This window comes from Mesoplodon mirus (genome assembly GCF_964341445.2).
Source record: "Mesoplodon mirus genome assembly, contig: SUPER_3_unloc_2, whole genome shotgun sequence".
NCBI classification, from domain to species: domain Eukaryota; kingdom Metazoa; phylum Chordata; class Mammalia; order Artiodactyla; family Ziphiidae; genus Mesoplodon; species Mesoplodon mirus.
Window position 1 is genome coordinate 683464 of NW_028295808.1, and position 15680 is coordinate 699143.

The 15680-nt window shown below is 53.3% G+C and overlaps 2 protein-coding genes across 2 annotated transcripts in view; both read right to left on the reverse strand.

Annotated features, from left to right (window-relative positions):
* LOC309801692 (Golgi-associated RAB2 interactor protein 4-like) overlaps positions 1-683 on the reverse strand; it is a gene marked incomplete at both ends in the record, with an annotated part of 39565 nt that extends 38882 nt beyond the window's left edge. The window contains one exon of the mRNA XM_082646765.1: positions 1-683. Within this exon, the coding sequence (XP_082502891.1) occupies positions 1-683 (683 nt within the window).
* LOC309801693 (Golgi-associated RAB2 interactor protein 4-like) overlaps positions 680-15680 on the reverse strand; it is a gene marked incomplete at both ends in the record, with an annotated part of 27885 nt that continues 12884 nt past the window's right edge. Inside the window, 2 exons of the mRNA XM_082646766.1 lie at positions 680-689; positions 11154-11842. Coding sequence (XP_082502892.1) covers positions 680-689; positions 11154-11842 — 699 coding nt within the window. The remainder of the gene's footprint in view (positions 690-11153; positions 11843-15680) is intronic.

Below are 15680 nucleotides of genomic sequence, written 5' to 3' on the forward strand. Positions count from 1 at the left end.
GTGTGCAGGCTGCTGACGTTCACCTGGTCCTGATGCCCCTTTCCTTGGAAATCCTCCACGGCCGGGCTCCTCCCGTCCTGCTCCTCCTCGAACACAGGCATGCAGGGCATGTCCCAGACGGGAACGGCATAGGTGTTGCTTTCACTGTCCACTGGTGGTCGCAGGAGGTAAATCAGCTGTTCCCACTCGGCGAAGAGGTCTTCCCGCGCGTCCAGAGGGGGACACAGCTGCAGGTAGAAGCAGCGGCCAGTGGCAAGCTTCACGCGCAGCTGTTGTTTCTCACGATTGTGAGTGGAGATCCTCACGAACTCCAAGGGAAGGAGCCTGGTGAGCTCTAAGGTCTTTGCAGCCTTGTGGCTCTTGCCCTTGGTGGCCTGGCTGCGCTCGGCGTGCTTTTCACAGCCGGTGGCCCGTTGGGCCAGCAGCATGATGTCTGGGAGCGGGAGGACGGGGCTGGTGGATGTGATGCCCATGGTCACCAGGCCGCCCCAGTTGTGCACGTCAATCGCTTCTCCCCTCTTTGTGACCTGGATGAAGTCGCTCTCGAATATCGGCGCATACTTGAAATGGTCGTATTCGCCCTTGTGTAGTTGCTGCTGCAGCTTCCCCGTGGTGGTGTTGAACAGGTCCACCCAGGTGCTGCTCCGGGCCGTGTGATACGGGAGCAGAGAGTCCCCACTCATGGCTGTCTTTGATCACGACAGGCAGCGCGGTTAAGGCGGCTCCCTGGCTCTTCCCTCCCTCGGCCTCACTGGCAGAAGAGCGAGCTGCGATGCTCCTGCGTCACACAAGCGGCCCCGTTGCAGGTCTTCCAAGCCCGCCCCACAGGCCCCCACGTTTGCCTCCGGGTCTCCCAGAGGCAGGGGTGTGGGTGGGGGCACAGATGATCAGAGTTGGGATGCTGTAGGGTGCCTGGAGCCCAGGCTGAATCTCTTCAAGTGTGTCGAGAGGTACGGTAGGCTCCCCCTCCGCCTCACCTCACTTCTGCTTCTGGGTTTTTATCTCCCCAAGAGGCTGTGGTGAACTTCCGTCCTAGTGAGAGAAGTAACCACTTTGTCAGCCTAACCCCCTGGCACAGCCTATTTATCCTCTGAGGCCCTTTCACAAAGCCCTTTGTGACCTATCACTGTCACAGAGCCCTTTGCCTCATCCCCCAGCTGCCCCCTCAGGGCAGGGCCCCCATCCTCTCCCAAACACCCCATTGCCCCCGCGGAGGACAGGCCCATCCTGCCAGGGACTCAGGTGCGTTACCAAAATAAAAATGTCTTCAAGTGGGAAAGTTTTGTGTGGGTCCTTTTTCTTTTCCTCCCCCAAATTCAGCTACTGGATGAAATCTATAGCAATGTAAGACGATGGGATCAATTTGAACCATTTAAGCTCATGGTTTAATTGTATCGAATAGGGCAGAGTTGGCAGTGGCGGTCCTTAGTCTGTCCTTTCATAAAATCTCAGTAAACGTGGACGATGGTGAGTGCCAGTTCCCCTGTGAAGCCTTCCCTAACCCAGAACTCCTTCCCATGCCCCAGACCCCCTCCTCTGAATAGATCCAGTCCCCAAACACACGTCTCTCATTGCATTTGTCACTCAGAGTTGTGATCATGACTCGTGCTCTCCTGTCTCCTCCACCATCTGTGTACCTCTGTGCGGGACCGGGGTGGCACACTGTCTGAAAGTTGTTGCACCGAGGTAGCTCCCTCTCTGCACCATCACCTGCCACCTTGAGCAAGTCCTTCAAATGCTCTGAACTTCTGCTTGCTTATCCGCAATGTGGAAAGACGTGAGAATCAGAAGGGGTCCCACACATTCAAGAACTTTATAAACAGCTAAGGGCTATGCACGTGTTGTTTTTCCCGTAAATTTATTTTATTATTTATTTTTGGCTTCTCTTGTTGGGGAGCACGGGCTCTAGGTGTGCGGGCTTCGGTAGTTGTGGCTCCCGGGCTCTAGAGCACAGGCTCAGTAGTTGTGGCACACGGGCTTAGTTGCTCCGTGGCATGCGGGATCTTCCTGGACCAGGGCTCGAACCCAGGTCCCCTGCGTCGGCAGGCGGATTCTTAACCACTGCGCCACCAGGGAAGTCCCTGTGCACGTGTTTTTAATGCATTTTCTTCCTTCAGACTAGTGTTTCCCTGCACTTGCCTGTGTGGAAATCATCAGATCAAAGGAGTGTGATGTGATCTTTTTGTAATTTCTCCTCCTTGGGTCCAAGGAAAAGCTGGTGGAGAGTAAAGCATTAATTGCGGCTCCCTGCAGCTCCTAGTCTTCTGGGAAACTCTGGGTTAATTCTGGGGTCAGGAACCTTGTTTGGCCAGGGGAAACAGTGCATATGTGTAGGTCTTGGGCTGGCTCCCTTTCTCATCAGTGCTCCCCACCAAGTGCCCACCATTCCGTCCACCAACAGAAGAGACCTCTCCCCAGCCTCCCGTGATGAGGTCTGTGGAAGTCACAAACTGGAGGTCCAATCAACAAGGATGCTCTGACCTAACAAATACTCTCCCTCATGTGAGGTTTAAGGATTTGGTTTTGGAGCCCCAGAAGAAAAAAGTTCCTGCAGATTTGGTGTGGAGAAACCCTTGTGAGCAGGGCATTCAAAAGTTGAATTAGTGGCTGGAGGAGGACTGGATGCTGGACGTTCCAGGAGTGAACGCTGGAATTCCAGGTGGGAGCCTGTTTCTGGCCGCAGCCCGGGTCATGCCAGAGGCTAGAGGTAGAAGCCTGGGAGCCAGACACAGCTCAAGGGTGGACTGGATGCTCTCGAGATAAGGCCAGCTAAGAGCTGTGAGCTCACTGAAGTTCGAAAACCGGCTCCCGGCCCCCACCCCTCCCTCCCCTCAATCTAGTAAAATTGATGCTCATCTCTGTAGTTTTGGAACATGATGGTAAGAATGGTGGTGCCGCGGGTTCTTGTGCTGGTCCTAGCTCAGGCTTGTTTGCTTGCTTCCTTCGCATACTACAGACAGGGCTTTGCATAGAGAAGTGGGCTGGTGGATCACTGTTCTGCAAAGATCCCATTGTGCGACTGCAGCAGGTTACCTTCTCTGAGCCTCAGTGTTCTCATCTGTAAAATAGGCATATCGTTCCTTCTTTTCCTAATAACCAAACAAGTGTTCTTGTACTTTACCTTAAATAAATGTCCTTTAAAGATGCCAAGCCTTTCTGACATCATTTTTGTGCATAAATACAAGTGATTAAAAGAGAAAGGCATTGGCCAATAACTTCATCACAACTGCCACGGTGATTGTAGGACCATCCTGATTTCAGAGTTAGTAAAATGTGAAAACTACAACACCTGTGTACCTACCATCTTGCTTCAGAGACAGAACAATTCCCAGCAGCACTAACAGCCTTGTGTCAACCTCCTTGACCTAGCCTTTCCACCCTAGAGAAAACTGTCCTCCATTTTGTGTTTACTTTTCCCTCAGGTCTAGCTACCGTCTTTTTAAACATGGACCCTATGCAATCCGTTGTTTGAGCTTGTTTCAGAATGGTTCCATGAGTGGAACTGTATCCCATTCTTTTGATGTTTTTAAAAACCATGAGAAGTTGATCTATGCTAATGTGTGTAGCTGATTTATTTTTCACTATTGAATATTCCAATCTCATCCTATCCTGCTGTATGAATTCTGCTGATGGAAATTTGGGCTGTTGCCCGTGTTGTGCTGTTAAGTTATTTTTGCTCTAAACATTCTCAGAGTTGTTTCTTAGACCATGTGTGTTTCTCCAGGGTATATACCTGGGCAGGGAACGGCTAAGTCTAGATGAGAGTGCTTGCTGTTCTGATTGCTAGCTAATACTGCCGCCCTTATTTCTGTCCACTGAATAGCCCGAGGGGACATGAGTCCTGTTCTGGCTCTGTTTACAGACCTTCAGGGGGAATAAGCGTTTATAAAAAGAATAGGGGGAGGGATTCCCTGGTGGCGCAGTGGTTGAGAGTCCACCTGAGGATGCAGGGAATATGAGTTCGTGCCCCGGTCCTGGAAGATCCCACAGGCCGCGGAGCGGCTGGGCCCGTTAGCCATGGCCGCTGTGCCTGCGCGTCCGGAGCCTGTGCTCCGTGACGGGAGAGGCCACAACAGTGAGAGGCCCGCGTACCGCAAAAAAAAAAAAAAAAAAAAAAGAATAGCGGGATAGTGAAGGAGAGCTTCCCAGACCATAGTCTGACTTTGAGCCATGGCCCTGGGGGGCAAAGCCAGAAAGGAGTGGAAGCCAGATGGAGCAGTGCTGTTGGCGCTGAGCATGCGTGTGAGGTGGGGCTGCCCTTGCCTGGACACTGGGTCTCAGACTGTGGCACAGCTGACATCACAGAATCCACTGTGAGGCTACGGCTGGGCTTCGGGACCTAGAAATTCAGACAAAACACTGCCTGCGTTCTCAGACTGTATGTTTTTTTTTATTTAAATTGCAGTAAGGAAGCTGAAATGGGCTCTCCAGGGGTATTTCCCAGAGCCCTGGTCCCCTTTGCAGCTCCCAGCTCTAGGTCCTATTGATGGGCTTCAACGGTCACTGGCTCCATGGTCTCAGATGTCACACCGGTGATTTCCAGGCCCTGGCCACTCTCTGCTGTCTCTGTCATGGCCTCCACTCGGGTCCCTTCCACTGGCTCCGCCAGGATGCTCCCATGTTTATTTCGTGATGAGGCCACTGTCTTTTTTGTAAGTCTGGCTCTCACATTCCTGAAGAAAGAGCTGATCCTGCTGAGTATGTTGGTGGTGGGACCTGAACGTGCTGGAGATAAGCTCCTGCCCGATTTGTGCCAGGTCTTGGACTCACTGGTGATAGGAGCACGGCTGATGCCTTTGGGAGCAGTGCCCTGCTCGCTACCCCCCAGGCTGCCGTGGCCTTTGGCCTTTTGGTCCTCTCTAGTGGCTCTGCGGCCGCCTGAGCACGGGCCAGCTGCTTTGGGGATTGTCTTGCTCCCCGCTGCCTTGTGGTGGCTTTCCACGGAACTGCAGAGCTTGGGGCTCGTCAGAGCTCTGTCCTCTCCCCAGTGCTCCCTCCTCTCCCTTCTTCCCTTGCGGGCCTGGGACACTCTCTGTGAGATGCCATCCTGTTCGCTCACTTTGCCTTCCTGTGGCAAGCTTGAGACGAGGGTCCCCTCATCGTCCTTGTCGGCTCTTGCTTTGACAGTCTTGCTGGTAGGTTCTGCTCCGACCACAGTCATGCCGGCCCCTGGGGAGAGGCTGGTGGACGTGCTGGAAGCATACTCTGAATTGTCCTCAGCACCTGCCAAGGCCGTTTTCCCGCTCCTCAGGGATGTTGTGGCAGTGTCCCCAGTGGCTCTGTTGGTTTTGCTTCCTCCGGGCCCGTCGCTGGCTGTGGCTGCTACGGCCGTGCTCCGCTCTTCAGTGGCAGGAGACTTGATCACTGCCGTGCTCAAAGCACCCGCTGCGGTGCCTCCTGCCACCCCTGCTGTCTCCACCTTTGTCGTTGACTGCGATGCTGACGCTTTGTCGAGCTCTGTAGTAGGTTTTGCTTTCGCAGTGGCCACATCGGGCATGGTATCGGGCTTGTGGGAGTCCAGTTGGATTCCGTGCCCCCCAGCAAAAGCTGCAGGCGTGGCCCCGGCCACCTCAGGGCACGTGTGCAGGCTGCTGACGTTCACCTGGTCCTGATGCCCCTTTCCTTGGAAATCCTCCACGGCCGGGCTCCTCCCGTCCTGCTCCTCCTCGAACACAGGCATGCAGGGCATGTCCCAGACGGGAACGGCATAGGTGTTGCTTTCACTGTCCACTGGTGGTCGCAGGAGGTAAATCAGCTGTTCCCACTCGGCGAAGAGGTCTTCCCGCACGTCCAGAGGGGGACACAGCTTCAGGTAGAAGCAGCGGCCAGTGGCAAGATTCACGCGCAGCTGCTCTTTCTCACGATTGTGAGTGGAGATCCTCACGAACTCCAAGGGAAGGAGCCTGGTGAGCTCTAAGGTCTTTGCAGCCTTGTGGCTCTTGCCCTTGGTGGCCTGGCTGCGCTCGGCGTGCTTTTCACAGCCGGTGGCCCGTTGGGCCAGCAGCATGATGTCTGGGAGCGGGAGGACGGGGCTGCTGGATGTGATGCCCATGGTCACCAGGCCGCCCCAGTTGTGCACGTCAATCGCTTCTCCCCTCTTCGTGACCTGGATGAAGTCGCTCTCGAATATCGGCGCATACTTGAAATGGTCGTATTCGCCCTTGTGTAGTTGCTGCTGCAGCTTCCCCGTGGTGGTGTTGAACAGGTCCACCCAGGTGCTGCTCCGGGCCATGTGATATGGGAGCAGAGAGTCCCCACTCATGGCTGTCTTTGATCACGACAGGCAGCGCAGTTAAGGCGGCTCCCTGGCTCTTCCCTCCCTCGGCCTCACTGGCAGAAGAGCGAGCTGCGATGCTCCTGCGTCACACAGGCGGCCCCGTTGCAGGTCTTCCAAGCCCGCCCCACAGGCCCCCACGTTTGCCTCCGGGTCTCCCAGAGGCAGGGGTGTGGGTAGGGGCACAGATGATCACAGTTGGGACGCTGTAGGGTGCCTGGAGCCCAGGCTGAATCTCTTCAAGTGTGTCGAGAGGTACGGTAGGCTCCCCCTCCGCCTCACCTCACTTCTGCTTCTGGGTTTTTATCTCCCCAAGAGGCTGTGGTGAACTTCCGTCCTAGTGAGAGAAGTAACCACTTTGTCAGCCTAAACCCCTGGCACAGCCTATTTATCCTCTGAGGCCCTTTCACAAAGCCCTTTGTGACCTATCACTGTCACAGAGCCCTTTGCCTCATCCCCCAGCTGCCCCCTCAGGGCAGGGACCCCATCCTCTCCCAAACACCCCATTGCCCCCACGGAGGACAGGCCCATCCTGCCAGGGACTCAGGTGCGTTACCAAAATAAAAATGTCTTCAAGTGGGAAAGTTTTGTGTGGGTCCTTTTTCTTTTCCTCCCCCAAATTCAGCTACTGGATGAAATCTATAGCAATGTAAGACGATGGGATCAATTTGAACCATTTAAGCTCATGGTTTAATTGTATCGAATAGGGCAGAGTTGGCAGTGGCGGTCCTTAGTCTGTCCTTTCATAAAATCTCAGTAAACGTGGATGATGGTGAGTGCCAGTTCCCCTGTGAAGCCTTCCCTAACCCAGAACTCCTTCCCATGCCCCAGACCCCCTCCTCTGAATAGATCCAGTCCCCAAACACACGTCTCTCATTGTATTTGTCACTCAGAGTTGTGATCATGACTCGTGCTGTCCTGTCTCCTCCACCATCTGTGTACCTCTGTGCGGGACCGGGGTGGCACACTGTCTGAAAGTTGTTGCACCGAGGTAGCTCCCTCTCTGCACCATCACCTGCCACCTTGAGCAAGTCCTTCAAATGCTCTGAACTTCCGCTTGCTTATCCGCAATGTGGAAAGACGTGAGAATCAGAAGGGGGCACACACATTCAAGAACTTTATAAACAGCTAAGGGCTATGCACGTGTTGTTTTTCCCGTAAATTTATTTTATTATTTATTTTTGGCTTCTCTTGTTGGGGAGCACGGGCTCTAGGCGTGCGGGCTTCGGTAGTTGTGGCTCGCGGGCTCTAGAGCACAGGCTCAGTAGTTGTGGCGCACGGGCTTAGTTGCTCCGTGGCATGCGGGATCTTCCTGGACCAGGGCTCGAACCCGGGTCCCCTGCGTCGGCAGGCGGATTCTTAACCACTGCGCCACCAGGGAAGTCCCTGTGCACGTGTTTTTAATGCATTTTCTTCCTTCAGACTAGTGTTTCCCTGCACTTGCCTGTGTGGAAATCATCAGATCAAAGGAGTGTGATGTGATCTTTTTGTAATTTCTCCTCCTTGGGTCCAAGGAAAAGCTGGTGGAGAGTAAAGCATTAATTGCGGCTCCCTGCAGCTCCTAGTCTTCTGGGAAACTCTGGGTTAATTCTGGGGTCAGGAACCTTGTTTGGCCAGGGGAAACAGTGCATATGTGTAGGTCTTGGGCTGGCTCCCTTTCTCATCAGTGCTCCCCACCAAGTGCCCACCATTCCGTCCACCAACAGAAGAGACCTCTCCCCAGCCTCCCGTGATGAGGTCTGTGGAAGTCACAAACTGGAGGTCCAATCAACAAGGATGCTCTGACCTAACAAATACTCTCCCTCATGTGAGGTTTAAGGATTTGGTTTTGGAGCCCCAGAAGAAAAAAGTTCCTGCAGATTTGGTGTGGAGAAACCCTTGTGAGCAGGGCATTCAAAAGTTGAATTAGTGGCTGGAGGAGGACTGGATGCTGGACGTTCCAGGAGTGAACGCTGGAATTCCAGGTGGGAGCCTGTTTCTGGCCGCAGCCCGGGTCATGCCAGAGGCTAGAGGTAGAAGCCTGGGAGCCAGACACAGCTCAAGGGTGGACTGGATGCTCTCGAGATAAGGCCAGCTAAGAGCTGTGAGCTCACTGAAGTTCGAAAACCGGCTCCCGGCCCCCACCCCTCCCTCCCCTCAATCTAGTAAAATTGATGCTCATCTCTGTAGTTTTGGAACATGATGGTAAGAATGGTGGTGCCGCGGGTTCTTGTGCTGGTCCTAGCTCAGGCTTGTTTGCTTGCTTCCTTCGCATACTACAGACAGGGCTTTGCATAGAGAAGTGGGCTGGTGGATCACTGTTCTGCAAAGATCCCATTGTGCGACTGCAGCAGGTTACCTTCTCTGAGCCTCAGTGTTCTCATCTGTAAAATAGGCATATCGTTCCTTCTTTTCCTAATAACCAAACAAGTGTTCTTGTACTTTACCTTAAATAAATGTCCTTTAAAGATGCCAAGCCTTTCTGACATCATTTTTGTGCATAAATACAAGTGATTAAAAGAGGAAGGCATTGGCCAATAACTTCATCACAACTGCCACGGTGATTGTAGGACCATCCTGATTTCAGAGTTAGTAAAATGTGAAAACTACAACACCTGTGTACCTACCATCTTGCTTCAGAGACAGAACAATTCCCAGCAGCACTAACAGCCTTGTGTCAACCTCCTTGACCTAGCCTTTCCACCCTAGAGAAAACTGTCCTCCATTTTGTGTTTACTTTTCCCTCAGGTTTACCTACCGTCTTTTTAAACATGGACCCTATGCAATCCGTTGTTTGAGCTTGTTTCAGAATGGTTCCATGAGTGGAACTGTATCCCATTCTTTTGATGTTTTTAAAAACCATGAGAAGTTGATCTATGCTAATGTGTGTAGCTGATTTATTTTTCACTATTGAATATTCCAATCTCATCCTATCCTGCTGTATGAATTCTGCTGATGGAAATTTGGGCTGTTGCCCGTGTTGTGCTGTTAAGTTATTTTTGCTCTAAACATTCTCAGAGTTGTTTCTTAGACCATGTGTGTTTCTCCAGGGTATATACCTGGGCAGGGAACGGCTAAGTCTAGATGAGAGTGCTTGCTGTTCTGATTGCTAGCTAATACTGCCGCCCTTATTTCTGTCCACTGAATAGCCCGAGGGGACATGAGTCCTGTTCTGGCTCTGTTTACAGACCTTCAGGGGGAATAAGCGTTTATAAAAAGAATAGGGGGGGGATTCCCTGGTGGCGCAGTGGTTGAGAGTCCACCTGAGGATGCAGGGAATATGAGTTCGTGCCCCGGTCCTGGAAGATCCCACAGGCCGCGGAGCGGCTGGGCCCGTGAGCCATGGCCGCTGGGCCTGCGCATCCGGACCCTGTGCTCCGTGACGGGAGAGGCCACAACAGTGAGTGGCCCGCGTACCGCAAAAAAAAAAAAAAAAATGAATAGCGGGATAGTGAAGGAGAGCTTCCCAGACCATAGTCTGACTTTGAGCCATGGCCCTGGGGGGCAAAGCCAGAAAGGAGTGGAAGACAGATGGAGCAGTGCTGTTGGCGCTGAGCATGCGTGTGAGGTGGGGCTGCCCTTGCCTGGACACTGGGTCTCAGACTGTGGCACAGCTGACATCACAGAATCCACTGTGAGGCTACGGCTGGGCTTCGGGACCTAGAAATTCAGACAAAACACTGCCTGCGTTCTCAGACTGTATGTTTTTTTTTATTTAAATTGCAGTAAGGAAGCTGAAATGGGCTCTCCAGGGGTATTTCCCAGAGCCCTGGTCCCCTCTGCAGCTCCCAGCTCTAGGTCCTATTGATGGGCTTCAACGGTCACTGGCTCCATGGTCTCAGATGTCACACCGGTGATTTCCAGGCCCTGGCCACTCTCTGCTGTCTCTGTCATGGCCTCCACTCGGGTCCCTTCCACTGGCTCCGCCAGGATGCCCCCATGTTTATTTCGTGATGAGGCCACTGTCTTTTTTGTAAGTCTGGCTCTCACATTCCTGAAGAAAGAGCTTATCCTGCTGAGTATGTTGGTGGTGGGACCTGAACGCGCTGGAGATAAGCTCCTGCCCGATTTGTGCGAGGTCTTGGACTCACTGGTGATAGGAGCACGGCTGATGCCTTTGGGAGCAGTGCCCTGCACGCTGCCCCCCGGGCTGCCGTGGCCTTTGGCCTTTTGGTCCTCTCTAGTGGCTCTGCGGCCGCCTGAGCACGGGCCAGCTGCTTTGGGGATTGTCTTGCTCCCCGCTGCCTTGTGGTGGCTTTCCACGGAACTGCAGAGCTTGGGGCTCGTCAGAGCTCTGTCCTCTCCCCAGTGCTCCCTCCTCTCCCTTCTTCCCTTGCGGGCCTGGGACACTCTCTGTGAGCTGCCATCCTGTTCGCTCACTTTGCCTTCCTGTGGCAAGCTTGAGACGAGGGTCCCCTCATCGTCCTTGTCGGCTCTTGCTTTGACAGTCTTGCTGGTAGGTTCTGCTCCGACCACAGTCATGCCGGCCCCTGGGGAGAGGCTGGTGGACGTGCTGGAAGCATACTCTGAATTGTTCTCAGCACCTGCCAAGGCCGTTTTCCCGCTCCTCAGAGATGTTGTGGCAGTGTCCCCAGTGGCTCTGTTGGTTTTGCTTCCTCCGGGCCCGTCGCTGGCTGTGGCTGCTACGGCCATGCTCCGCTCTTCAGTGGCAGGAGACTTGATCACTGCCGTGCTCAAAGCACCCGCTGCGGTGCCTCCTGCCACCCCTGCTGTCTCCACCTTTGTCGTTGACTGCGATGCTGACGCTTTGTCGAGCTCTGTAGTAGGTTTTGCTTTTGCAGTGGCCACATCGGGCATGGTATCGGGCTTGTGGGAGTCCAGTTGGATTCCGTGCCCCCCAGCAAAAGCTGCAGGCGTGGCCCCGGCCACCTCAGGGCACGTGTGCAGGCTGCTGACGTTCACCTGGTCCTGATGCCCCTTTCCTTGGAAATCCTCCACGGCCGGGCTCCTCCCGTCCTGCTCCTCCTCGAACACAGGCATGCAGGGCATGTCCCAGACGGGAACGGCATAGGTGTTGCTTTCACTGTCCACTGGTGGTCGCAGGAGGTAAATCAGCTGTTCCCACTCGGCGAAGAGGTCTTCCCGCGCGTCCAGAGGGGGACACAGCTGCAGGTAGAAGCAGCGGCCAGTGGCAAGCTTCACGCGCAGCTGTTGTTTCTCACGATTGTGAGTGGAGATCCTCACGAACTCCAAGGGAAGGAGCCTGGTGAGCTCTAAGGTCTTTGCAGCCTTGTGGCTCTTGCCCTTGGTGGCCTGGCTGCGCTCGGCGTGCTTTTCACAGCCGGTGGCCCGTTGGGCCAGCAGCATGATGTCTGGGAGCGGGAGGACGGGGCTGGTGGATGTGATGCCCATGGTCACCAGGCCGCCCCAGTTGTGCACGTCAATCGCTTCTCCCCTCTTTGTGACCTGGATGAAGTCGCTCTCGAATATCGGCGCATACTTGAAATGGTCGTATTCGCCCTTGTGTAGTTGCTGCTGCAGCTTCCCCGTGGTGGTGTTGAACAGGTCCACCCAGGTGCTGCTCCGGGCCGTGTGATACGGGAGCAGAGAGTCCCCACTCATGGCTGTCTTTGATCACGACAGGCAGCGCGGTTAAGGCGGCTCCCTGGCTCTTCCCTCCCTCGGCCTCACTGGCAGAAGAGCGAGCTGCGATGCTCCTGCGTCACACAAGCGGCCCCGTTGCAGGTCTTCCAAGCCCGCCCCACAGGCCCCCACGTTTGCCTCCGGGTCTCCCAGAGGCAGGGGTGTGGGTGGGGGCACAGATGATCAGAGTTGGGATGCTGTAGGGTGCCTGGAGCCCAGGCTGAATCTCTTCAAGTGTGTCGAGAGGTACGGTAGGCTCCCCCTCCGCCTCACCTCACTTCTGCTTCTGGGTTTTTATCTCCCCAAGAGGCTGTGGTGAACTTCCGTCCTAGTGAGAGAAGTAACCACTTTGTCAGCCTAACCCCCTGGCACAGCCTATTTATCCTCTGAGGCCCTTTCACAAAGCCCTTTGTGACCTATCACTGTCACAGAGCCCTTTGCCTCATCCCCCAGCTGCCCCCTCAGGGCAGGGCCCCCATCCTCTCCCAAACACCCCATTGCCCCCGCGGAGGACAGGCCCATCCTGCCAGGGACTCAGGTGCGTTACCAAAATAAAAATGTCTTCAAGTGGGAAAGTTTTGTGTGGGTCCTTTTTCTTTTCCTCCCCCAAATTCAGCTACTGGATGAAATCTATAGCAATGTAAGACGATGGGATCAATTTGAACCATTTAAGCTCATGGTTTAATTGTATCGAATAGGGCAGAGTTGGCAGTGGCGGTCCTTAGTCTGTCCTTTCATAAAATCTCAGTAAACGTGGACGATGGTGAGTGCCAGTTCCCCTGTGAAGCCTTCCCTAACCCAGAACTCCTTCCCATGCCCCAGACCCCCTCCTCTGAATAGATCCAGTCCCCAAACACACGTCTCTCATTGCATTTGTCACTCAGAGTTGTGATCATGACTCGTGCTCTCCTGTCTCCTCCACCATCTGTGTACCTCTGTGCGGGACCGGGGTGGCACACTGTCTGAAAGTTGTTGCACCGAGGTAGCTCCCTCTCTGCACCATCACCTGCCACCTTGAGCAAGTCCTTCAAATGCTCTGAACTTCTGCTTGCTTATCCGCAATGTGGAAAGACGTGAGAATCAGAAGGGGTCCCACACATTCAAGAACTTTATAAACAGCTAAGGGCTATGCACGTGTTGTTTTTCCCGTAAATTTATTTTATTATTTATTTTTGGCTTCTCTTGTTGGGGAGCACGGGCTCTAGGTGTGCGGGCTTCGGTAGTTGTGGCTCCCGGGCTCTAGAGCACAGGCTCAGTAGTTGTGGCACACGGGCTTAGTTGCTCCGTGGCATGCGGGATCTTCCTGGACCAGGGCTCGAACCCAGGTCCCCTGCGTCGGCAGGCGGATTCTTAACCACTGCGCCACCAGGGAAGTCCCTGTGCACGTGTTTTTAATGCATTTTCTTCCTTCAGACTAGTGTTTCCCTGCACTTGCCTGTGTGGAAATCATCAGATCAAAGGAGTGTGATGTGATCTTTTTGTAATTTCTCCTCCTTGGGTCCAAGGAAAAGCTGGTGGAGAGTAAAGCATTAATTGCGGCTCCCTGCAGCTCCTAGTCTTCTGGGAAACTCTGGGTTAATTCTGGGGTCAGGAACCTTGTTTGGCCAGGGGAAACAGTGCATATGTGTAGGTCTTGGGCTGGCTCCCTTTCTCATCAGTGCTCCCCACCAAGTGCCCACCATTCCGTCCACCAACAGAAGAGACCTCTCCCCAGCCTCCCGTGATGAGGTCTGTGGAAGTCACAAACTGGAGGTCCAATCAACAAGGATGCTCTGACCTAACAAATACTCTCCCTCATGTGAGGTTTAAGGATTTGGTTTTGGAGCCCCAGAAGAAAAAAGTTCCTGCAGATTTGGTGTGGAGAAACCCTTGTGAGCAGGGCATTCAAAAGTTGAATTAGTGGCTGGAGGAGGACTGGATGCTGGACGTTCCAGGAGTGAACGCTGGAATTCCAGGTGGGAGCCTGTTTCTGGCCGCAGCCCGGGTCATGCCAGAGGCTAGAGGTAGAAGCCTGGGAGCCAGACACAGCTCAAGGGTGGACTGGATGCTCTCGAGATAAGGCCAGCTAAGAGCTGTGAGCTCACTGAAGTTCGAAAACCGGCTCCCGGCCCCCACCCCTCCCTCCCCTCAATCTAGTAAAATTGATGCTCATCTCTGTAGTTTTGGAACATGATGGTAAGAATGGTGGTGCCGCGGGTTCTTGTGCTGGTCCTAGCTCAGGCTTGTTTGCTTGCTTCCTTCGCATACTACAGACAGGGCTTTGCATAGAGAAGTGGGCTGGTGGATCACTGTTCTGCAAAGATCCCATTGTGCGACTGCAGCAGGTTACCTTCTCTGAGCCTCAGTGTTCTCATCTGTAAAATAGGCATATCGTTCCTTCTTTTCCTAATAACCAAACAAGTGTTCTTGTACTTTACCTTAAATAAATGTCCTTTAAAGATGCCAAGCCTTTCTGACATCATTTTTGTGCATAAATACAAGTGATTAAAAGAGAAAGGCATTGGCCAATAACTTCATCACAACTGCCACGGTGATTGTAGGACCATCCTGATTTCAGAGTTAGTAAAATGTGAAAACTACAACACCTGTGTACCTACCATCTTGCTTCAGAGACAGAACAATTCCCAGCAGCACTAACAGCCTTGTGTCAACCTCCTTGACCTAGCCTTTCCACCCTAGAGAAAACTGTCCTCCATTTTGTGTTTACTTTTCCCTCAGGTCTAGCTACCGTCTTTTTAAACATGGACCCTATGCAATCCGTTGTTTGAGCTTGTTTCAGAATGGTTCCATGAGTGGAACTGTATCCCATTCTTTTGATGTTTTTAAAAACCATGAGAAGTTGATCTATGCTAATGTGTGTAGCTGATTTATTTTTCACTATTGAATATTCCAATCTCATCCTATCCTGCTGTATGAATTCTGCTGATGGAAATTTGGGCTGTTGCCCGTGTTGTGCTGTTAAGTTATTTTTGCTCTAAACATTCTCAGAGTTGTTTCTTAGACCATGTGTGTTTCTCCAGGGTATATACCTGGGCAGGGAACGGCTAAGTCTAGATGAGAGTGCTTGCTGTTCTGATTGCTAGCTAATACTGCCGCCCTTATTTCTGTCCACTGAATAGCCCGAGGGGACATGAGTCCTGTTCTGGCTCTGTTTACAGACCTTCAGGGGGAATAAGCGTTTATAAAAAGAATAGGGGGAGGGATTCCCTGGTGGCGCAGTGGTTGAGAGTCCACCTGAGGATGCAGGGAATATGAGTTCGTGCCCCGGTCCTGGAAGATCCCACAGGCCGCGGAGCGGCTGGGCCCGTTAGCCATGGCCGCTGTGCCTGCGCGTCCGGAGCCTGTGCTCCGTGACGGGAGAGGCCACAACAGTGAGTGGCCCGCGTACCGCAAAAAAAAAAAAAAAAAAAAAGAATAGCGGGATAGTGAAGGAGAGCTTCCCAGACCATAGTCTGACTTTGAGCCATGGCCCTGGGGGGCAAAGCCAGAAAGGAGTGGAAGCCAGATGGAGCAGTGCTGTTGGCGCTGAGCATGCGTGTGAGGTGGGGCTGCCCTTGCCTGGACACTGGGTCTCAGACTGTGGCACAGCTGACATCACAGAATCCACTGTGAGGCTACGGCTGGGCTTCGGGACCTAGAAATTCAGACAAAACACTGCCTGCGTTCTCAGACTGTATGTTTTTTTTTATTTAAATTGCAGTAAGGAAGCTGAAATGGGCTCTCCAGGGGTATTTCCCAGAGCCCTGGTCCCCTTTGCAGCTCCCAGCTCTAGGTCCTATTGATGGGCTTCAACGGTCACTGGCTCCATGGTCTCAGATGTCAC